This window comes from Pelmatolapia mariae, linkage group LG20, assembly GCF_036321145.2.
Source record: "Pelmatolapia mariae isolate MD_Pm_ZW linkage group LG20, Pm_UMD_F_2, whole genome shotgun sequence".
Classification (NCBI taxonomy): domain Eukaryota; kingdom Metazoa; phylum Chordata; class Actinopteri; order Cichliformes; family Cichlidae; genus Pelmatolapia; species Pelmatolapia mariae.
Genome location: NC_086244.1, coordinates 4595393 through 4619972, shown reverse-complemented (window position 1 = coordinate 4619972; position 24580 = coordinate 4595393). Strand labels below are relative to the sequence as shown.

General features: G+C 41.0%; 1 protein-coding gene across 1 annotated transcript in view; it reads left to right on the top strand.

Moving 5' to 3' along the window:
• The first annotated feature begins 426 nt into the window (after positions 1–426).
• Positions 427–24580, top strand: part of slc6a8 (solute carrier family 6 member 8) — a 44615-nt gene continuing 20461 nt past the window's right edge. Inside the window, exons 1-4 of the mRNA XM_063464656.1 lie at positions 427–2012; positions 17433–17564; positions 20998–21268; positions 22032–22164. Coding sequence (XP_063320726.1) covers positions 1655–2012; positions 17433–17564; positions 20998–21268; positions 22032–22164 — 894 coding nt within the window. The 5' untranslated portion in view covers positions 427–1654. The remainder of the gene's footprint in view (positions 2013–17432; positions 17565–20997; positions 21269–22031; positions 22165–24580) is intronic.

Genomic DNA, 24580 nt, shown 5'->3' with positions numbered 1-24580 from the left:
TTAGAAATGTGGCGTCTGGGATGTGAATTAATCTGAGAGACTCCTCCAGGAACACGGTTACATGGTTAAAATGATGCGAGAGACGGAGGGTAAATAGAAGAGGGAGAAAAAGCGAGGGGGAAGGGAGAGAAGAGGTGAGAAAGATATGAAGGGAAGAAAGGAGTTAAAAAGAAGGAGAAATGAAAGAGAAGGAGTCAGGAGAAGAGGAAAGGAAGGAAGGAGTCAGGAGAAGGAGGAAAGGAGAGAGGGCACAGGGGGAGAAGAGCGAGGGGACAAGGAGGAAAGTCAGAGAGAGAGGGAGGTAGAGATGGAGAGGGGAGGAATGGCAATCGGGGGCGTGGCATTTGTCGTGACGTCACGCAGAGCGGCAGCTTCTCCTTTTAAAGCCGCTGGTCCCTGACGGACAGACAGACTTTAAATACCGACTCCGCCGGGCTCTCTGACAGCTCTGCGCAGCGGGACGCACTCTCCTCGGTCCGGACACGCTCTTCCTCCTCCTCCTCCTCGGATGGAGCTGCTGCTGCAATTCCTCCACAGTCTGCATCGCCGCCGGGACTGAAGTCGTGAGCAGCTCCGGTTCTTTTTTCTTTTTTGATTATTTTTTAGGGGAATAATAGGACTGTTCTCGGTTCCGCCGTCCTCTCTGTCTTCCAGCAGGCCGCCGTCTCCTCCGTGACTCTCTGTTCCCATGCGATTCTTCAGACTCACATTCAAGTGTTTCGTGGATTGTTTTTGAAGGTCGCTGTCCGATCGTCGGTGTAATTCCCTTTCTTTTAATTTTATTTTAATTTTATTTTTCAAATTAAATCCCTGTAATTCGAGAAAAAAATCCCCCCCCCTTTTTTTTATTAATAGACTTTCTGGATTTGTGACCTCTTTTTAAAAAATTAAAAAAATTAAAAACATTATTAAATCATCTGAAAAAGAGCTGGCGTCATAAATAAAAGACCAGAGTCTGGATCCTCGGCTGCACAGAGGAAGAATCACGTTTCTTCTGGTTGTGAGTGAGGAAGAGTGAGAGAGGGGCAGAGGATAAAGGTCCTGCTCCTGACCCGCTGTCTCTGAGTGACTGTTGGTCTGTAACTGGCAGCTGGCTGGTTTAGTGGGACTAGTGGGAGGTGAACACGAGGTGTGGAAAACTGAGACTGTGGGACTAAAAGGAGAAAAATAACTCTTTAAAGAGACAAAAGCTTCAAAATAAAAGCACGCTGAGGTGGACTGGTGTTTTACTCGGTACCTGACTGGTTGCTTGGACTTGAGTTTTGGGGACTTCTAAAAATACAAAAAGCCAAATTAAAGGGAAAACACCCCCCAGCCTTTGTTGACTGGTATCTGACTGCTTTTTAGGACTGAGAAACTGACTTTGAGGATTATAATCCGCAGGAATTAAAACACTCTAAAGTGGGAATCACAGCTGACTATTCCTTCTGGTTTCTAACTGGTGTCTGGGTTTAGGAGTGATTTAAAAAGACTGAAATCTGAAGAAAATAAAGGGATTCTAAGTGGCATCTATTGCTGACTATTCCTACTGGTCTGACTGCTAACCTGAGTGGGAACTGTGGGGAAACACCTGAACAGAAATAAGAGATATTGCAGACAAAACCTGCAGAGGCTGAATACTTGGAGCACTTCCTGACTGGTTCCCATTCTGTGAATGATGGAGAAGCAGGCTCTTCCAGCCTCCTCCTGCTCTCTGGTTCTCCTGGAGGAGACCAAAAAGAGCCCCATAACTCTCTCTAATGGGGGCGGTGGCAGTGGTTATGCCCCTGCGGCCGCTAATGGCAGCCTCGTCCCGCTGACAGTGGCGGGGACAGGCGTCGCCGGTGGAGTGGTGGGCACTGCTTGTGTTGGACAGGACAAAAAAGGTGGTGTGGTCAACGGAGTGGGGCCTGGTTACCAGGAGCGGGAAACCTGGACGCGACAGATGGACTTCATCATGTCCTGCGTGGGCTTTGCTGTGGGACTCGGAAACGTGTGGAGGTTCCCCTACCTGTGCTACAAGAACGGAGGAGGTGAGATGCAACACACACACACACACACACCTGTACGGGGCATGTGCACATCCTCACTTTACCTAATGGTTTCTGCAAGATTGCTGCGAGACAACCAGTGAGACAGACACTTTTTTACTGGTATCCACAAACACAAATTCTTAGATTTGTGCTTGTGGATACAAACTGTCCAGCTTTTGTGCTCTTGCATGTGAATGGGATCGCTTATTTTAATTTTATAAGCAGATCTTTTCCACAGCTTCACATTTGTGTACATGGGTGTGAAGATTTTCCACTTTTAAAAGTTCACATTCGAAGGCTGGACAGCACCAGACACATTTTTAGGGATTAAAACACACATGCTGCATGTTTGAAGCTGTACAAAGAAGATAAATAATAGCTTAAGAGAAAAATGAAAGCTTTAAAGTCTTTTCACTTTAGAAATGAGGTGGGCCAGCATTATCCCCCTCCCAAAAATGACTCTGTGTTTGTGCTGATGTCAGAGAACATCCAGAACTTTATCCTCCTCACAGGTCAGTGTAGGTTTCAGTTCACCTTCAGGTGAGTCCAGGACAGAACAGGGAGTTCAGTCTAACTCTGGCGCTGGAGCTGAAAAACATCAAAAATAAATAAATAAATAAGAACTTTTCTTTGTGTCAGTCAAACCAGCTGTTTGAATCTCAGATTATTTCACTGAATAATCAACATTCAATTTGTAGCTGATGGGGGAGGAGCTAACATGCCAGGGGGCGTGGTTTGCTGTAGAGAGAGGCTTGGACTCAGTTTCTCAGTGACATAATTGGCTGCATGTGTTTGAGGGTGGCAGCGACATGTGTGTTATTGATCAGAGTGACAGCAGCAGGTTCAGCCGATCGGCTTCCATCACAGTAACCCGTGTTGTGTGTGTGTGTGTGTGTGTGTGTGGCAGAGAAAAGCACCAAAGCAGGCATAGAGAGGGACATACTGTTACTGCACTTGATGCCTTTTACCATATATAATACAACTGTGTGTGTGTCTGTGAGTGCCTCGAGTTAACTGACTTTTATTGAGCCTGATGTTCCTGCACGCTGCTGCTACATTGTAAACGTGAGGCTGGGCATGGACGCCTGCGTGCACGTTGTCACCTTCTCTCCAGTTTGAAGGGGCTCAGTGAAATGTAGGAAAGCAAGACTTATATTCAATGGAACTTTATTTCAAAAGAAAGGAATTAGCATCACAGGAAAATGATGCAAAAACATAGATAAACCCAGGAATCTCCAAGCCTCACATCCATTGGTGGTTACAGTTACACATCAGCACTGGTATTTAAATACCGGGACTGTCTGTCGATAATCTTAAAAGAAATCTAGTTGCTTTGAGCTCAGGCGCTTTAAAATTCAGCAAATCCTCAAATTTTAGACGCATTAATCAATAATCTAAACGTATATCGATAAAGTCACAAGAACGTTTGTGAAGCTTCATTTTGGTTTTGTTTTATCATAGATTTATAAATTGATTACAACTGATTATTTATGTTTTAAGTCACTCCAAACTGAATTCTTTTGAGCTCGTTGGACACTTACAGATGTGGTTTTAGGCGTTTTTCTCCCAGTTTAATTAAAAACTATTTAATTCAAATGAAGTTTTTTGGGAGTAGAGGAGGTGTCAGCAGGTGGATTCATCACCTCTGTTTGTTCTGTCAAAGCTGAACTTTAGCAGCAGAGAAAGAAAGGAGAAAAAAGTTGGATCCTTTCACCTGCAAAGGTCTCGTTTACACAGTCGACCAGTCTGAGCTGGACGGAGAGGAGGAGAGACGGGAAAGGTCTGAATGTTCACAGAGGGGAAGAGGAAGAGGAGGAGGTCAGACTTAAATCACAGAGAATGAAGAGAAAAAGTTCAGCTCCCACATTGCAGACCGTCGTCATGTGACTCTGTAAAGGTCACCTGCTTCACATCTGAAGCCAAAGTTAAAGGATCATTCTGGCGCTTTTTCAGCCTTGTCAGCAGCCTCAGTTATTGCCTTCGTCTTTGAGAGACGAGTGTGTGTTAACAACTGTTTAATAGAAGCCACAGGGTTCAACAGAAGACTGTAAAAGCTGTGTAATGATTAAAAAAACACCAGGTAGAACATCTCAGAGCTGATTAGGTTAATTAGTAACATGATTGTTAATGAAAAAAAGCATTCCAGAGACGCTCTGCCTCTAAGCTGTTAGGTTTTTATTTCCAGCTCATTTTTAAATTCTAACTGCTAGAGTAGCTTTGTGTGACTCACTGCTCAAAATCATCCTTCTTTGTCTTATACTGGTCCTTGTCACACTCCCTGGTTTAGCTCCTCTCCCTTTTAGGCTAACTTTTTTTCTTCTGACTTTTGCAATCAGGAAACGAAAGAAAATGGCAAACAATAGCTTAAAAAGGGAATGCGCGAGTCTAAGAAGACTATCAAAAAGACCATGAAACCAAATGTTACTCAGTGAGTCAGCTAAATTGCATTCATTTGTCCTAAAAAAACCAAAAAGCCAAACCTGTCACCTCCATAAACGGTTTATTTTGTAGGATGCAGATATTAAAATTTCAGATGACGTCTCCACATTTAGTTAGTTTCACTCTGTGTGTAAACCTGGTGACTTTGCGTACCTTCAGCTAATTATTGTAACTTGCATGCAAATCACGGTATAGCATTTCATATCAGTACACGAGGTAAACACGCTGCACAAACGCTACATTGCATTTGGTCTCAATGGATCATTCCTGTATTTAGTCGCTGACTCTGATTTAAGATGTGAAATCAGCACCTGATTTTCCAAAAGGTTGTTTTCTCCACAAGAAGGGAGGGGGCATGCAATCGCTTCTGTCTGTCTGCTCGTTTGTTTGTTCGCAGTCTAACATCCAGAGTTTTCAAGATATCACGGTCAAATTTGTGTGATGGTAGATATCAATAACAGCTCGAGTGGATTTAATTTAGGTGTAAATCGGGTCAAGGCCAACATAAAACTTTATATTACCCATAATTTTTTATGGATCATCTTCAAACTTCACAACAAGACCTCGGGAGGCAATTTCACAAATATCCCACACTGCATGAACAGATAATAAAATCTCAAGTTTTTACAGTTTATAGAAGGATTTTAGCCAATTCTGCTTCAATCATATAGGTAATAATAATAAAATAAAGTTTCATGGTTCACATGAATTAGGAAACAGCTTTAGTTTCTATTGGATCATCTCGAAACTTTAAATCAATACATCAGCAATTGATCGCTTTCTTTGATCGGTTTATTTTTTTAACCCTTGTAATGTCCTCGGGATTCCCATACACTTGTTTGCCATACACCTGGGGTCATTTTTGACCCGAGGACACACAAGGGTATACACCATTATAAGACACAAAAAGATTAACGTGCTACACTAGATTTCCATTTTACCAATGCTGACATACCTCGCCATTCACGCTCTCTTAGTGCTCTTGTGTGGTTTCTGTAAACCGGACGGTCTTGTAATGTTTTGGATATTCACGGTCAATCAGCCGAATCGCTCATTGTTGTAACTTGTCTTTGGGAGAATGCGCACATGCAATATTTTGTGTTAGTGCATGACACTGCCTGCAAACATGTGCAGCTCTCCTTTTTTTGTTTAAAATATTTGTTGCTGTTTATTCCTCCTGTTAATCTTTAACAGTATCTGGTTAAATTATTCATTCAGCTTTACAGTCTGGTCTGTAGTTGTTTTATCAATTTTCTGCTTTATTCAAGCTGTTCTGAGGAAGGAGGTTAAATATTCATAACTGATTTTGTCTCGATTTACTGTTGCGTAGACTAAGCTGTAGACTAAGGCCAGGTCTTTGTAGCTACAGTATCCGGACGACCCATAAACGTGTCACATGCAGACAAATGCAAAGTTCCTGTTTTGAAAAGAGGTCGGCTAAAAAGACACTCGCTGATGTGCAGAACCTGCAGAATCGCTCATCCAGGACGCTAACACACACACGTTATGAATTAAATACTCCCAAATATCTTTGTGAGATATGTGTTTGAGTTTTACATCAGACAGACAAAATTTTATAGAACAATTGTTCGGCCAGCCTTTGGTTTTTTTAAACACTGCTTCAAGATCTTGTTGTTGAGGGTCAAGGTTAGCTAGGGTTTGGTCAGTTTAAGATGAGTGAAGGTAAAATGAGGTGAAACTTGGGTGTTAAGAGGCTTGGCAAAGAATTAAATAGAATTTCTAGTACAGATAACAGTCACATGAGCAACTTTTAGCAAAAATGAGAAAACTCCTCATCCGAACGACCTCAAATATGGTAGTGAGCTCACTCCGGTCCCCAGAGATAAACCTGCCAAGTTTAAAGTGGATCAGATGAACAAACATCGAGTTAGACAAAAAAGGAGAGATGGCGGTTTCCTCCATTATCAGTAAGGTAAAGTTTCTTTATGTTAAATAAAAATGTTTTACAGGCTACTTTCTACTTTTATCTGAGTAAATGTTGACACAGACGTGTTTTACATCCTTCCTTTCACTCCTCCTTTCTGTCCTTCCCTCATTCCCTCTGTCCTCTATCCTTTTCTGTCCTTTCTGTCTTCGTTGTCCAATAAATCCGAGTCACTTAGATTTATTATCCTGCAGAGCGTGTTCATGCTGCAGTCACCCTACCAAGGACACACACACACACACACACACACACACACACACACACACACACACACACACACATGTGCGTGCACTATCATTCTCTGCTTCAGTGATTATAAAATGACCTGCAGCTCAGTTCCATCTTCACAGATCAGTTCTGTCCTTCAGATCGCTGCGCTCGTCCGTGTGTGCGCGCCTCTTCTGTCTTTGAGAGGACCGGCTGTAGTTTTAAATATTCCCAGCGACGACATTTTGTCCAGTCTGCTCTTTATGAACGTTTGGGTGCATGAGAAGTGGTTCATTTCAAGGTTCAGTTTGGTGATGAATATTATGAATTCCCTTTCTCTAATTCTTTCTGTAGAATTGAAAGGGTTAAGAAGAGGGTACCGGGATCCTTGAGGGCATTCTCCGAGTGCCTAAAGACTTACCAAAGGTCAGTGAAAATGTGCCAAGGGTCCTTGAAGGTGTTCCAGGGTAGCATTGGGATCTTTCAAAGGATGACTTCTAGCTTCCACAGATCATTGAAGAGGATGCTGTGGATGTCATACGAGGCATTTCAGTGTTTTAATTTCAGAAGGACATTGAGTTGATGGCAGAAGACCTGGAAAGGTCAGTGAAAATGTTGCAGGAGTTCTTGATGGTTTTCCAAGGGTGCTATTGATTTGAGACTCCATAAGTCCCAGAAATTCTCCTAGGGTTCAACCAAAGGCCTCCAATGGTGCTTCTGTGGTTTTTGGTGGTCCTGGAAGGATTTGTAAGGTTTGTTGAGATGATACTAGGACCTAAGAAAGTGTTTTCTGGAATATTTAGGTTTTCCAAGGGTCCTGCAAAATGCAATTATTTGCTAATCATTTAAACATTGTATCTGATAAATAAATAAATAAACAACATATCAAATGCTGGAAAAGACCCTGGAATAATAAACAAACTGCATAATTAAGCTTGTTTGGAAACAGGGAGGTCAGCTATTTTTTTGACCATTCTCCCAGTTACTGCAGTATTGATCAGCGCTGTAGTCAAGCAGTCTGATTGATCTGATCAGAAGTGATTGTTCCTGCTCTGCTTCATGTCTCCATGGGAACGGTTTTTGGAGACAGGTCAGGGTCGGAAGTCAATGATGGATACAGATTTTGTGTGCGAGTGTGTTTCCCTGCCAAATGTGACATCATCATCCCTCTCACCACGTGGACCTGAGATTAACAGGAGTGGCCTGTAATCTTTTAATCCTGTTGACAGAGCTCGCTGCTCCTCCTCTCCTCTCCTCTCCTCTCCTCTCCTCTCCTCCCTGTCTTTCTCCCAGTTTGGATTCAGGAGACAGACGCCCTCTTTAATTTTAAGATTAGACTTTAAACTTTTCTTTTTGCTAAAGCATATAGTTAGGGTTGGATTAGGTGACCCATGCTGCTATAGGTGTAGGCTGCTGGGGGATTCCCATGATGCACTGGGTGTTTTTTCTTCAGTCTCTGTGTGTTTATACATTTATAAACCTTTCTGTATTTAATCAATAGTTATTATGAATAATCTCTGGCTCTCTTCCACAATGTGTCCTTTGTCCTGTTTTCCTCCCCTCACCCCCACGGCAGATGACGGCCTCTCCCTCGTTCTGCCGGAGGTTTCTTCCTGTTAAAACGGAGTTCTTCCTTCCTACTGTCACTAAGTGCTTGCTCATAGGGGGTCATATGATTGTTGATGATTTCTCTGTGCTATTGTAAGGTCTTTACAACTAAGCTTGATTAACCTTTATAAACAAAACTGCATTGAATTGAATAGTTAAAATATTCATGTTGACTTTTGAAGTGGTTGCATTTGGCCTCGAGATTAACGGGGCGATGTTCAGGATGATATTTTTTGTGTTCTTGAGGAAAGCCCAGAAGTCCATTTCTTAAGGATGTTCCAAAGGCTCGACGTGGTCTTGATGGTCCAGTACAGAAATTGCTTGCATCAGTGACTTTTTATAATTTTTTTAATTAAACTCATATAAACCTTAATTTAGACACAGAATTGTTTGGTATTTGATCTCTGCAATGTTTTTCTTATTTTTTTACGGCCTTCAGCTGTTCGTTGAGTCATGTTATGGATCTTTCTCTCTGCTCAGGTAAAGTGGGCCAGCAGATCTGCAGCCAGACGAGTCTAATTTCAGCCGAGCTGAAGTTAGAATTTGGCAGCTAGTGTTTGTGTGATGTCACTGAGGCTCCTGGCAAGTAGACAGGAACCTGTTATCTCACTGTGTGTGTAGTTTTATGCAATCAAAGTGACTGATGAGTCAGTTAGCTGGAGGTTTGTATGTTTGATATCAGCTTTAGAGGATTCTAAGCTAATTAATGATACTTGGGACCAGGTACTACAAGGATAAAATCTATATTCCTATTTTAATTAACTGCATGTATATTATATACTTTCACCTGTGGTCAAAACTAAGTCATGTGCAATTATTTAATAATAATCTATATATTTCCCTCTTTTTGTACTAACTATTTTAACCTCCAAACAAAATCTATAATAATAAGAAATGTCACAAAGTTGTGAGAGAAACCCTAAACATTTTTACCAGAAGTTTTCAGAATGTTTCTATTGACAAACCAAACATCGGCACTGATGTTTCACTGAAATGTTTCATGTATGACAGAAATTTGTTACGTGGTAAATATTTGATCAGTTTGTGTTTGCAGTTTGTGAAATCAGTTGAATTTAGGCTAATCTCTACTATTTGATTTTAGCCTGCTATAGTCACTCCCACTTCTCGTGTTACTAAGTAGCAAACATAATATCTGCACTCACACAATAATTGACCTTTTGTCGGTGAGTTGGCAGATTGAATAACAGTTCATAAACTTGTAATGAGGCCGATTTGGATGATACTTAAACTGCTTTCACACAGTTGCCCTTTCTCATACGGCAGATAAGAGGAGATGGTCCACGTCACTAATGGAAATGTTACTGTGAGCTGCTGGAGCGGTCCAAGCTGAAGACGGCGCACGAGACATTACCTGCACTAATCTCATGTGTGCAATCGCACATCATGCTGACCCTTTACTGGGGAGTTCTTAAGTTAACGACTATTTAACCAGACCATCGTTTGATATGAGTGCAGTGGGCATCTTTGTTAGGTACAGTAATACCTTAAAGTTCAGGGCTGCCGTTAGGATGTGAAAACTGCTTTTTAAAGACATGTAAGAGTCCAGAGAAGCTGTGTTAACGTTGTTGTTTGAATGGCTGCAAATGCATCATTGCAAAAACACAAGTGGCAATCTCCAAGGCTGGAAATTAAAGCCAACACACAAGTGGCAAAAACTGCAGATCCTCTAATAGCTATTTGAAGCTGACTCCAGAGTAAGCTCTCGCAGGCTTCTGCATTAAAATTTCTACATTTACATTAGCTGTTTGCTAGGCTTCACTGTAGCTACTGGAAACACTGAACTGGACTTTTCAACTGTGTTTGTGGTGTAAGGTGATAACCAAGATACCAATGCTCATAAAGTTAAAGATGAGCGTTGAAAATATGGAGTCCAGAAACCAGTGGATAGTGACAGGCTGGTTACTTCTTTTATATAAAGTATGTGGTTTCACTGTGACAGTATATGACACAAAATAAAAAAAAGATTAAGCTAGTTAAGTTTAAATCTTGTGGTGGTTGGCTGGGTGGCTGGCCTCTCCCTTAGAGATAGGCTGAGAAGTTCGGCCATTTGGGAGGGGCTCAGAGTAGAGCTGTTGCTCCTCCACATCGAAAGGAGCCAGCTGAGGTGGTTCGGGCATCTGACAAGGATGCCTCCTGGGCGCCTCCTGGGCGAGGTTTTCCAGGCATGTCCCACTGGGAGGAGGCCCCGGGGCAGACCCAGGACATGCTGGAGAGATGATATGTCAGTGCGCCCCAGGGCAGCTGTGGCTACAATGTAGCTTGCCATCACCAGTGTGTGAATGTGTGTGTGAATGGGTGAATGACTGAATGTAGTGTAAAGCGCTTTGGGGTCCTTAGGGACTAAGTAAAGCGCTATACAAATGCAGGCCATTTATGATATCTCTCAGCTGGCCTGGGAGCGCCTTGGTGTTCCCCCAGAGAAGCTGGAGGAGGTGGCTGGGGAGAGGGAGGTCTGATCTTCTCTGCTTGGGCTGCTGCCCCCACAACCCGGCCCCAGATAAGCGGAAGAAAATGGATGGATGGAAGTTTAAATGTTTGTCTAAAAGGTCAACACAGCAGCTGACAACCACGGATTAAAAGTGTTGGAGTGTTTTTCCTCAGGTGTGTTAGTGAACAGTAGAGACACAATTCATTCAGATATGAATTGGAAGTTATCAGGGCAATGACGAATCTCCTGCTCTGTCATTAGCCCTGTTATCAGTCTGTCAGTCCCTCAGCACGTCAGTGCTTAGCCCACTGACTTACCCGGATTAACCAGCTTAGCTAGCTAACTGTAGCGCTGCAGCTTAGCGAGGTAACTGCAGCTGTGGCTCTATTTCTGTTTCTGACTTACTTTCAACTCTGAACTGACCATGTGTGGGACACGTTAGGTGACGCTACCACAGCACAGGGTGACATTCTGCCTTTTTTCACGTTGGACCTTTTAACTGTCAGTCCTGTGATTACTCATGTAATCATCCCAAAATCTTGGTAATTGATTGAACTGCAAACAACTGAACAAAAGCTAGTATGTATTTTTTTAACACAACATGTGACTTTCATGCAACGAGCAATAAGCATTTATACACATTTTACACATTTCTTTGATGTTTTCCCAACGATATAACATAATGTCTGCCTCTAACATTTTGGTAATGTGTTTCCATGTGTAGCTACAGTTTTGTGCATGTGTGTGTCTGTTGTGGGTTATCATCAGTTTGGCTAAATGTCAAGATAAAATAAGATTCTAGAATTATATTCTAGATACAGAAAGGTCAAAGGCAAGATTGTAGAATCTAATCAGTAGTCAAAAGCTGGACTCTTGAATCTTGTCATTAGCCAAAGATTAGACGACAGAATCTCATCAGTGGTAGAAGGCTGGATTGAAGAATCTCGTCAGTAGGACTCTTGAATCTTGTCAGATTGATTAGTTTATGCACTGTTGGTGGCTTCCACCATCTCTGGTGCTATCAGTCTGAAAAATCGACTCTCACTGACTGGCGGTTCATTGTCAGCTAACTAAATGACCTGACAGACAAACTCAGCCCAGCTTACTTTGATCAGGATTTGTCTGCGGCAGCTCTAACTCAATTTGAAAATCAGAATCTCCATAGAAGATGATTTAAAATCGAACTGTTGTTTTAGAATAACTTCACTTTCGCTAGCTGGATCTACTAAACTGACTGAGCTGCTCAATGCTGATAATTGTTCAAATAATACATTTAATTTTCTTCTAATGGTATTTTCTCAAAAAGCTTTTTTGCTTTGATCTGACTGCACATCTCCTGCAAACTGTATTCAGTCTTCCTTCAAAATAATTTTTTTAATGTGTAATCTGAGTTTTGGTCAATAGTGTACAAACAATCTGTAAAAATGTTTCGGAGTCGTCAAACGCCTGGGACTTTAAAATTTAAATGAGGCATCTTATTATCACATTGCTTAATGCAGAGTTAACAGTTGGTGTGTTTCAGTGCAGCTGACTGTGATGAGGCTATAGTACTCTGTAATCCCATTAACACTGAGTTACTGATGAGCTAACAGCATTACACCACTTAGCTCTGACCATGTGTGTTTGTGTGTGTGTGTGTGTGTGTGTGTGAGGGGAATTTTTATTGAGCTGCTCGCATAGCCGACCCTCCCCCTTCCTCCATCCTCTCTCTCTCTCTCGCTCTGCAGTCGTGACTCACTAGCAGCTTGTGTGTTTTCATGCTAAGCTAACCTTTGCTAACACAACAGAACAGTGTTTGACTATGAGCGGCAGCAGGCCTTCGCTAACCCACGTTGATTCACTCGGGCTTACGTCATTCGTCAGGCTTTCGTCATTCAACCTGTCGTGCGTCTCATACATCATCACCGGTGATGTGAGCGGCATGTGAAGCAGCCTCACTCTGAGAGCTGGTGGTGTGCACCTGTTTGTGTGTCATTGTGAGGACCAGTGGAGGTTTTAGATATTATAAGGACATTTGTGAAAAATGTGGACGGTTTTGGATAATGAAGATATTTGTCAGCACGGTGGACAGTTTTAGAAAATGAGGGCATCTTTGGAAAAGGCCTTACATCAAAGGCCTTGTTGGATAGTGATAGATATTTTTTAATAGTGGGGATCAAGTTTTAGCTATTGTGAGCATTTTTTTCCAGTTATTGTGAGGACATATGTGAATATCAAAGGGCTGGACATGATGGACAGTGAGGACATTGGTGAAAATTGGACAAATCTTGTAGATATGTAGTTTTAGATACTGCGAGGACATTTGTCAACATTGTGGACAGCTTTTAAAAGTACAGACATTTTTAGGGAATGATAGATACTGTGACTTTTTTTTTTCCAGAGGACATTTGTGTGGACATCTGTGGATATACAGTTTTAAATATGTAAGCTCAACATTTAGTTGAGCTGTTTGAGGGTTCAAACCTATTTTTAGGTTATAGATTAGAATCAGGGTTCAGGTCCTAGCAATGCATGGTGTAAGCCAGGGTCCTCACAGTGATAGAATAACACATTTGTGTGTGTACGAAGCATACGGGCATTATTCTTTGAATGGACACAATGATTACAGCTTTTTAACGATCTAGAGCTTTATCATTATTTAAAGATGACCTCAACTTAAATATTTGTTGTTTTAATGAGCAGGTATTCAATCAGGCTAAATCCACAATTGCATTTTTATGATTTTTTTTTATAATGAAGGTTTTAATGTTGAAATATAATGACCTGGGCTGTGTTTATTCAGGCAGGGTTTTCTCATGTTTGTCTCACAGCTGTACAGGCAGGTTACATTTTAAGTGACATGACCTGGAATGATGTAACTGTAGCAGCTGAGCACGGTGCAGTCAGCCCAGGTTAATTCCTCACTACCTCGCATTACCTGCTCCTCTTCTGGCTTATAGCAAGCTCTACAGTAAAAACCGAATCAGTGGCCGTGCTTTGCTTTAAAAGATGGCTGGTCTGGTTAAAAGATCTGCACACCCTGGACAGAACAGTTGATCAAGGTCGTACAGTCAGGTGGCGCTTCAGATCTCTTCATAGATAGACAGCAAACTGAAAGAGTTTACTATGAACTTGAATGTTTAATATTTCCTAATATTTTTTGTTTTATGAAGATGATTGAAGGACTGACAGGTGGAGAATCTGAAATCAATATCTTTTTGTGCAAAACAGCGAGACAATGCGACTTGTTTATTTAACTTAAACAATGAAACTGTTAAAATCCAAGATTAAGGATTAAAATTTAATCTTCATGAAACTTAAAGAAGTCCAGTCATTTTCTTTCCAAGCTCCTTAGACTACCATGACCCGGATGACTGAGAACCTTCACAGACATCCAAGATTAATATTTATATATTATCTAATTTCATTTTGTGTCTGTCTGAAAACTCGATATTGGACTTTTTTATGTAAGTTTTTGTGATTGCACAATGATAAACATTCCTGAATTATGAATATAGAAGAGTCATATGTGCAACTAATGTGCAACTGCATGTTGATATATATATATATATAGGTTGCTTTATAGGTTTGTATTTTCATGCATATTGCATGTTATTGACATCTGTGGCATAAACAGGACCTACGCTCTCTGGAGGATTTATGTGTGTGTGTATTTGATAGACTGACGGGGGAGAAGGTGGGGTAGTAATCAGAGCCTCTTGCATGGTGTGTTTCTGTCAGATATATTTAGCACAGCTGACTATTTCTTTACACGACCTCTCTGACCCTTTAGTGTTTTCTATTACAAATACTGACATACAGGTTATTGTTCACAACTCTAGTGTGCATAGATTTATAAAAAAAAGACGATTATTTGACACCATGGGTGGAAAGATGAAGGTTTGAACCAGCAAAAGCTGGCTTTACTGGTGAAGAATGTTGGAAGCATGGCAAACCAACGAGAGGGAGCAGAAGGAGAGATTCTGTGGTAGGGTTAGTGGAGGTGTTAGCTGTTGGAATGAAGCAATATTGGTGAAATACTTGGAATACTATGGAAGGAGGAGGAGGAGGATTAGGGCCACTGGAAAAAAAAGTAGGCACGTCTTTTTTTGTTTTTTCTTTTCCAGAATTCTAAAATTAAAGTCAGAATTCTGGAAAAAAACAAAAAAGAGGTGCCCACCTTTTTTTTTTCTAGTGGCCCTAATCCTCTTCTGTAGTGGGTCAGCCAAATGGAGTATGAGATATATATATTTTTTCTTTAAATGTTCCAACCTGAGGATCTGCACAAAGGACAAGTCTCATTTACAGCTTTGAATACCGGCTGTGGGCTAACATTTATTCTATGTAGTTTGTAGGCTGCTAATTTTTCCCTTTCCAATGAGGATCAATGATCTGATGAAAATCTTGTGGACAGTGAGTGGTGCTGACAGTTTAAATGTCATTAAGTCAAATATTTGCAAAGGTTTGAGGGACAACATAAAACCTCATTATGTCTTGAAAAGAACCAGAGGCCAAAAACTGAAGGGTAGCATTAAGTTTTGGTCCCGTTGCTCTTGCACGACCTCTTTCTAGTTGGAAGTTTCGTGTTTTCTTTATTTTATTAAACAAATTAAGAACAACATTCAATCTGCTCTAACGTTCCTGTAAATGAACACAACCCAGTGTTTTCTCTCCTGTGTGCTCCACACACTCAGTTGCTACTCTTCTTAGCAGAAACTACTGCAGGCACATCAAGCCCAAACTTTGTTTTCATCATAAATAATGGTCCAATTAGCAGTAAACAGACTACTGAAAGATGTAGTAAATCACATTAGGCTTATTCATTTAAAGACTTTCACCAAGTGATTTCTCTGAAGGGAAAACTGCTATAAATAAATAATCAATAGCCATAGCTTTCCCTCACTGCTCTTTACTGTGCATCTTTATTATTTCACTCTGCAAGTAAAGTCAAAGCAAGATCAATATTTAAATCTCCCACACTTCCATGCACACTGATTACATCAGATGCAACATGTATGGTGTAGCTGGGGTGAAAGTGGGTTGCAAAGAAGCTTGCAGCTGTGCCTGATCTAGCTAAATCAGCTTAAGGTGCACGTGCTACTCGAGCTACTCGTGCTACTCGTGCTACTTTTGCACAGTACTGAAAACTCCACATAAAACTGATCTTGTGACTCATAGGGAGTTTATTTTACCCTCCTCTTTGTTTAAAACTTTAACCACATGTATATTGAGCACTGTTATGACAGGAAAAACAGAGAATCTGAATAATGTTTAATTTTGTGGGTTCGATTTCATGTGAAAAATAAAGGAAAAACTTAATGTTGTGGCTGCCATCAGAGTGCTGCTGTGGGAGAAACCATCTACACTGGTTGTAAACATAATAAAGTACCACTGAGCTGTTCCCTTAACATTGCAGTTATGATATGATGATAGTGGCCATCCCTCTTTCTCCTTGTGTAAGAGCTGAGAGCGTAATGGCAGCCGCTGTTATGTAACTGCTGGCACACAGCACCCCCCTCTCTGCCCCCTGCTCTCTCTCTCACCCCTCCAGTGTCATGCCAGTTTGATTCCATTCATACCAGTTCCTGGTGGCACTGTGACCCAGTTACCCCTTGCTGTTTGTGTATGTATATATATTTATTTGTGTGTGTGCGTGTGTGTGTGTGTGTGTGGATCCTCCATCACGCCAATTAAAATACCAAAGTTGGAGCGAGAGAGTGAAGAGGAAGCATAATTGTTCATTCATGTCTCTCGCCGCAGTTCAGAGTGAAGGAGAGGAAACTCATTCATTCACTGTTTCTTTAGATCCATCAATAATTCATCACTGCCAAAGCATTAAAATGTAATTCTAACATGTACAGTTCATGTTACACTTCATTCAGTCACATTAAAACATCATACAGGAGCTGATTTCTGCTCCTTCTGCTCAAAAGAAAACAAATGAAAGATTTATTTGTTAAAATGTTTGAAAAGCAAAATAATTTTATGTATGATTTTATGATTATAGACATCATGCAGCTGAGTCTAAAATGCAGAAATGAAGATTATTGATTGATTTAAAATAACTTTAAAGAAGATTATTGCCTTTTTTGTTAAAACATTAACATTACATTTGGAGAATCTCAAGTAGAAACAAATTATTTATGACTGAATAGTTATTTATTTTAGGTCAGAAACTTGTGAAATAATCAAACAAGATAGTTTATTTATCTCAACAGCTCTAAACACAAGTTATAACAAACTAAAACGAATTAGAATATCTCAGTTAAATAAAATCCAATGCGACAAAATCAAAAGGTTAAATATGTTTAAAATTCCATAAAAGAAAGTCCAATTAAGCAGAAAAAAATTAATTAAAGAAAGCAACTCCAGAAATATAAATATAAATATAGAAGGGAAAAAAAAGTGATTATAACAAAACAGAATGGCTCTATAGAATAAAATGGCTCAATAAAGCAAACATCACAAAACTCTTTGAGTTATTAAAAAAAATCATCCACTGTACAGATGTAGCACAGGCTGTACACATGTTTATTTCCACTGTGAGGGTTTTAACAAGACTCGTACCGACCCATTTTTGGAGCCAGCCTCAAGTGGCCATTAGAAGAACTGCAGGTTTTTGCTGAAATTTCATGAACAGGAAAACTAAAACTATATAAGCACCACATCTACATGCTGTGAGAAAACTCTTGATTTTGAAGATTTTCTTGTGCAACAGTAACAGAACGGTTAGAGTTTTCAGATGTCTGAACGTCCCTGAACACGTCATCACGGATCACTCTGTCTCCCACAGGTGTGTTTCTGATCCCCTACCTGCTGATTGTGTTCGTTGGAGGAATCCCCATCTTCTTCCTGGAGATCTCTCTCGGTCAGTTCATGAAAGCAGGAAGCATCAACGTCTGGAACATCGCGCCGCTGTTTAAAGGTGCAGTACGCCACAAAGTGGGACCTTACATTTACCAAAACAAAACACTTTAGTAGGACTTTAACTACTTTTACATTATTTTTTAAGTGAAATTTTTATAATTCCACCTCTGCAGCGTAGCCTTTGGAATATTTGGCCCATTAATCTGATCATGGGAAGTTTTCTTGCTGTGTATCAATGTGTGTGTGTGTTTTTTTTTTTTTTTATTACCATTATAAGATTTGATCAGATTATAAATTCCACTGCTAATCTCTGCATTGTCATGCTTTTCAGTGAATAATAGTGAGATATGCAGCTGCAGAAGCCTCGGGGCAGATGCTTAAAATCCAAACGAAGGAGATGAGTTGGACCTAAAATTTACAAAGAAATGTTTGAAAACCAGAATGTCTGTCATAGATCAAAGGACAGAGCATAAATGCAGTCATGGCCAAAGGTTTTGTTCGATTTTTCACAATCACAAGCATCTCATAAGTTTTCCTTCCCTGTTTTTAATTTCTGAAGATTTCGTTATTCCTAAAATCCCCTCAGTGGAAAAAAAAAAGTCCTGGGCGTGCCGCTGCAGACAGCGACCATCTGACTCAATGAGCTATAGGCTTCAAGTGCAAACCTGTCGTCAGGCTTTACAAACAGACCAAAGATATTTAAGAATTTTACGTTCAAAGACTGAATAAAGGCACCATGTCGTCAGATTTAGGTCAGTAGAAGTGTTGTTGGCCGATCCTTATGAGCGGGTGAATCTGACACGTCAGTCTGTGAGCGCACGTTCAGCTTTCTTTGGAGGTTTATCTGCAGGTGATAATCTGAGATCTGCTGTACGTGCCTCCACACCCGTCTGGAAAACTGCACACACTCACACACACACACACACCCTCAAACACACACGACCCCGTTCAGCTATCTTAGTGAGGACCTTCATTGACATAATGCTTTCCCTAGCCCCTTACCCTAACCCTAACCCTAACCATTAACCCTAACCCTAAACCTAACCATAACCTAATTGTAACCCTGACACTAAAACCACATTTTGAGCCTCAAAAATGCCTTGAAATTTGTGAGGACCGGGTTGTGTGTGTCCTCACAAGTGCCTGTTGGTTCTCACAAGTATAGTAGAATGCAGATTTCGGTCCTCACAAAGATAGCTAGACAGGAACACACATACACACACACACACACACACACACACACAGACTGTGCATTTGTGACTGCAGAGGACATTACGTGCTCATTCCCTTAAACTAAACCTGACCTTCACCTTAACCTTAACTATAAACATCTCTTTACTATAAAATTTAATCATTTACATCATGATGTCCTCATAATGTGACTATTTAACTATAGTTATGGCCCCACAACACGAGTATTACCTGCACCACCCACACACACACACACACACACACACACACACACAGTAATAATGCACGTCTTGTACCACTTAATAACGCTTGCACACTGCACTTATCAGAGGGCTGATCTTTACAGGGGACCACATGACTCTTCGGCTCTATCAGTAGCTAACTTTACTACACCGGCCTCCCTTTGACCTTTAGTGCAGTATTGACAGAGCTCCGCCTTCACATTCATTCAGTCTGATACAGTTACAGTGAGCAACACCAACAGTCAACACCAACTGCTCATTCATCTGTTCTGAAAGTCTCAGCAGGAATGGAGCTAAATATGGAGCAGCAGGAGGAGCATGAGGATGCATGTAGCAGAGCAAAGAATGAGCCAATCACAGGCAGATTTAGTTTTATATATTAGAAAATACAAGGATGGACCTTAAATAAAATAAAATAAATGCATGCAAATAGTAGCAGACAGATGTCCAAACATACATGGAAACACATGAAAAGTCAATATTTGGTATAACCACGTTTATTCTGCAGCACTGCCTGAAGCCCTTTTCTTCTAATTTCTTTATGTGGTCTTTAAATGAAATGATGAGCAGCGTCTGATCTGCCTAAAGGTTTAGTACTTCAGCCTTTTATGTCTTTGTGAGTTCAAGAAGATTTGGAAACATTTCTCTCTACTTTCAAACCTTTCATTTTATACATTAGCATTCAATGTCCTCCATAACAAATTTTCTGTAGATTAAATTTCTTTACCGTTAACCCAGGGGTGAGGGAACTCCAGGCCTCAAGTTCTGATGTCCTGCAGGTTTTAGATGTGTCCCTGATCCAACGCAGCTGATTTAAATGGTTAAATTACCTCCTCAACATGTCTTGAAGTTCTCCAGAGGCCTGGTAATGAACTAATCATTTGAATGAGGTGTGTTGACCCAGGGTGTTAAACCTGCAGGACACCTGCCCTTGAGGCCTGGAGTTCCCCACCCCTGGGTTAAGAGGCTATGATGGGATTCATTTTTGTATTTTTCCTCATAATTTCCTAAAAACTGACTAATGTCATGCTGTAAATTCGATTTCCCAAAACCATTCAGCACAGTTTGGCAGTAATTTTAGCAAAAATGGCAAAAACGTTGCTGTTGTTTGTCTGTAGTCACTGAAGAATCCCGTGTGATCAGATTTTGTCCTCACACAGAAACTGTGGGTTTTTCAGGTTAGACCGTTACATGTGTGTGGGATGTGGTTTAGTTTATTGTTGGTCATCAGAAAGAAAATACGTGGTGCTGGGATGTGGGTCACCTTCAGCTTGTCTTCAGTTTAATAGATAGAGTTCAATAGTAGAGTTCAGTTTAATTCACAGTGCAGTCTGGATTTTAACTCATAAATGTTTGTACAAACAGAAGCTCGAGTCTCTATGAAATAATTATTTATTGTGCAATGAAAGTCATCAAATGTACAAGAATAGAAACAATAAAAATGTTTTATTGTGTGCTTCAGTCTTTGTATACTTTTATATATAGCAGCAGTCGGATGGTTTATACAGGCTGAAGACCAACAGTGTTTAACAGTTTGTCAGAATAGTCACACAAAAACTACAAAGTATAAAAGATAAAAGAATTTAATAAGCTAGGCCTGCATCAGATTGGCGACCTGTCCAGTAGCCTGCCCCTCAGTCAGGATGGATGGATAGTTCAACATCATAACACACGTTTAAGTGAAATGCGTGCATGCATGCATGCGTGCATGCAGTTGCAGGCTAGCTCTCAGTGCCCCGCAGTGTCAGAGAAGATTAGGAAAATATCTTTGATGCATTTACAGAAGAAACAACCAAAACAGTTTTGTGAGGATCTGTTGCTAAATGACACATTTTCTTTGATTAACCAGGAGAAAGTATGAGTGAGCATCTTTATGCATCATATACCAGCAAAAAAAAAAAGCTGTTACACCAGGTAAATGGTAACTAGACTTTAATGACCTCAGTCAGCACAAATAGAAACAAAGAGCTTTAATGAGCTTATGCTTTCATCTCTTTCTGTTAATAAACGTGTTGTTTTCCACCTGCTAAACTCTCCCTGTGCTCTCGTCCTCTGCAGGTCTGGGTTATGCCTCCATGGTGATTGTGTTTTTCTGTAACACCTACTACATCATGGTGCTGGCCTGGGGCTTCTACTACCTGATCAAGTCCTTCACCGCCACGCTCCCGTGGTCCTCCTGCAACAACGAGTGGAACACGCCCAGCTGCATCGAGATCTTCCATCACCAGGACTGCAAAAACGCCAGCTTTGCCAACATCACCATCGGCAGCAGCAACATGACCTGCGCCGACCTGGCCGACGTGCGATCGCCTATCATCGAGTTCTGGGAGTGAGTTTTAATTCTGAATATCTCCAACTATTTCCTATTACTGAGGTTTGTTTTTGTAAAAATATTCACAGAAGTATTTGTCAGGTGTTATAATGACTGAATGCAGCTGAGAGCCACAGACTAAGCAGGGATGTAAGAATTAGAGATGGACTAACACATTGTTGGTGTGAATGTGATGACAGAGAAAATAACAGCAGATGTGTCCTGTAGTTATAGGTGAGAATGAGGCGCTCACAGATGTGATGTGCAGCTTGCAAAGCTTGCAGCTGCAGTTCCTTTAATGGCCACTGGAGCTATTTTCAGCTGTTCGATCATGATGAAGGCTCACATGTGCTCCTGTTTGTGGTGAGGCTGTGTCGTCCTGGCAGCTTATTAACACAACAGAGCAGCTAATGAGGTGAAGAGATGTTTGTCAGGTGACTGAGCTCGTTAGATTTTCAGTTTCGAGTCGGTCAGCAGCGCGCCGTCTCTGAGGAACGAGGTGGCGATGATGTTAAAAGACTGTGAATGTTGGAGGCAGCGCTGCTGCTCTCGGCCAAATATAGAGTGCAGTGTGTGTGTGTGTGTGTGTGTGTGTGTGTGTGTGTGTGTGTGTGTGTGTGTGTGTGTGTGTGTGTGAGAAAGAAAATAGGCCCCCTTTAGTCTTTTTTAACATCTGCATAGTGTTTTCAAAGTTTTCTGCCAGCTGTTTTTTGCTCCTGTGGAAAGCACAGATCTGCTCTGTGACTCTGACGCTGGGCTCTTTGTGATCTTCTCTGCGCAGAAACAAAGTGTTGAACATCTCGTCTGGTCTGGACGAACCAGGGAAGATGAACTGGGAGCTCATTTTGTGTCTGATGGCTGTCTGGGTTCTGGTTTACTTCTGTGTCTGGAAGGGAGTCAAATCCACCGGGAAGGTAAAACGTTGTTTTTTAAATGGAGTCCCAACCTGTGTCTAGCACTTTGTGTCACCTTCCCTGTTATATTACATATTAATATTATTAACTGAGGATCAGATCAGAACATCTCCATGTGAATGAGTCTGTGTCCAGATTATTATAACGAACCAAAACTAATTAAAAATCATAACTAGATGTGAAAAAAAAAAACCCCACATCCAGCCTGAAGAGGCTTTGGTGCATCTTTGGGATGTCTCACGTCGATTGTTGTCTTGTCTGAATTGCTTAAATTCTGCACCCATCAAACACACCCTACAATACTTTTATATACTACCCAAAGAAACAAACACTAAACATGTTTGCTCAGCACAAAAGTGACCTGAAACGAGCAAACCCACTCTGGAAACTAACAGAACTGACAATGAATCAAAGTCAAAACGTCAGAATAAAATCACAATAACAAATTTAAAAAACCCACAAAACTTAAACAACTCCGGTCGGTGTCCCAGGAAAAGTTTATACAGTTAAGAATAAACAGAAAAGTCCCACGAAGGACACACAAACTGAAATGTGTCGAACAAGTAAACGTTAAAAATGTGTTCCAGTTTAACCTTCGAGTGACCGAGTCAGCTCTGTTGTGACATTTTCCTGCCACCAAGCTGGTAAGTTGGATTTGACTGAAAATGATTATTGATATTAGAAGATGAAATGAAACGGTTATGTTAAACATAAAGTAGAAAGTGCTGGAGGAAGAAAGGGAACATGTATAATGTCCTTTATGAACCCTTTCAGTCATTTTAGTCGCTATGGTGATTTGTTTGCTTCATGATCAGGAAATAGACTCGATCTTGAGTGCTTGAAAAGAAAGTAGCTGGACTCCTCTTTGGCTCGTGATGATGTTTGACTAAAAGCTGATGGAGACTCCCAGTATTTATCCCTGTCACCGGGGAAAAGTGCTCAGACTCGCTATAGATGGCCAATGGTTTTTTTAATAAGCCGCCATCTTTGCTAATCACTTGTCCTTCACAGTTGTCATAGATGCCCTTCTTTACTCCTCTCTCAAACCAGTAAACCAGTCTTAAATTAAAAAAATTTAGCATCTTCAAAAGAGTGTCCTCTCTCCTTAAAGGTCAGATTGAGTCATTCTCTTAGATTATTTTTTAAAATTTGCAATAAAACTGAAGATACAGAGATCTTGTCTGACTTTAAGAACAGATGAGGAGTTAAAAAGCCACTGTTTGAATAACTCTTTACAAAAAAGAAGTTGAACAGAGAAGACTTAGTGCTTCCTGCTGTCATCCATGTCCCATAACTAAGAAAATATGTGTGAAACTTTGTTCCCTGCAACTCTGACCATCCTGAGTTAAAATGTCATTACCACATCACACTGTGACAATCAGGAAGGTGGAAAAAATACGGGACTGTTCCTTTAAAACTACAGCCTTCAAACGACGTGTGTGTGTCATCGGCTTGTGATGACGAGACTGTACACAGTGCCGTCAGATGGCAGGCTAAGAGTTGCTATGACTACCCTAGAGGTAGTGGTGGTGGGGAGGAGAGTGTGGGGGTGTGTGAGGTGGCGGCATGTGATTGGTTGTCTGGTAGGAGGGCAGCTGACTGCAGTGGGACGTGACTGAGAGCCACTCGGAGAGCGAATGCCCCCCTTTCCTGTACTGTAGGAAAACTCCACTCGGGGACAAACGGGGACATAAAAAATCTGTCCTGGAATTCGACCCAGATCTGCAGCGCAGGAGCACCAAGCTCTCTCTGCATCACTGATAATCATACAGATAATTTAGTTATGAAATCACACAAACTTCATTTAAACAGCACCTTTAAAAACAGAGTAAGGTGGGGCCTTAGCCTTTAAGGTCTGGACAAAAATAAAGATGAGACAGGAACAGAAAGAGAGAAGGACAAACAAACTGTGCTGGAGTTGGTGAAGCCCCCAACCACGTATAAAGTTTTCTACATGAGGGAAAACTACTAAACGTGCATAAACACCTAACAGTAACACAGCTCACTGTTACCAGTTAGAGACCCAGAGGATGCTTATTAGCCACGGCTGTGTTGGAACACCCTTCAGAGTGGCCACGCCCCTAATCCAATTATCCAGGTTGATAAGTTATTACAAATAAATGAACCTTTGAAAGAGTAGGCTGTAAACATGTTTATTTTTACTGTAAGGTTAGATATTTCAGCATCAAAGCTCAATGTTGGAGTCTGCCTCAAGTGGCCATGAGAGGAACTGCATTTTTGGTGGCTTTGATTTTCTTTTGACCCTGGATCTGGTTGTTTGGTCAGCAGTAGGATGATGTGTCGTCTCTTTTGGTCGAGTGTACCAAATGATGAAGATGCCAGAAAGGAGGACACAAGGAGGAAATCCAATTTTAGGGCAAAGAGAAGAAAGAGTAGCTAGTTTGCTAGTGTCTCC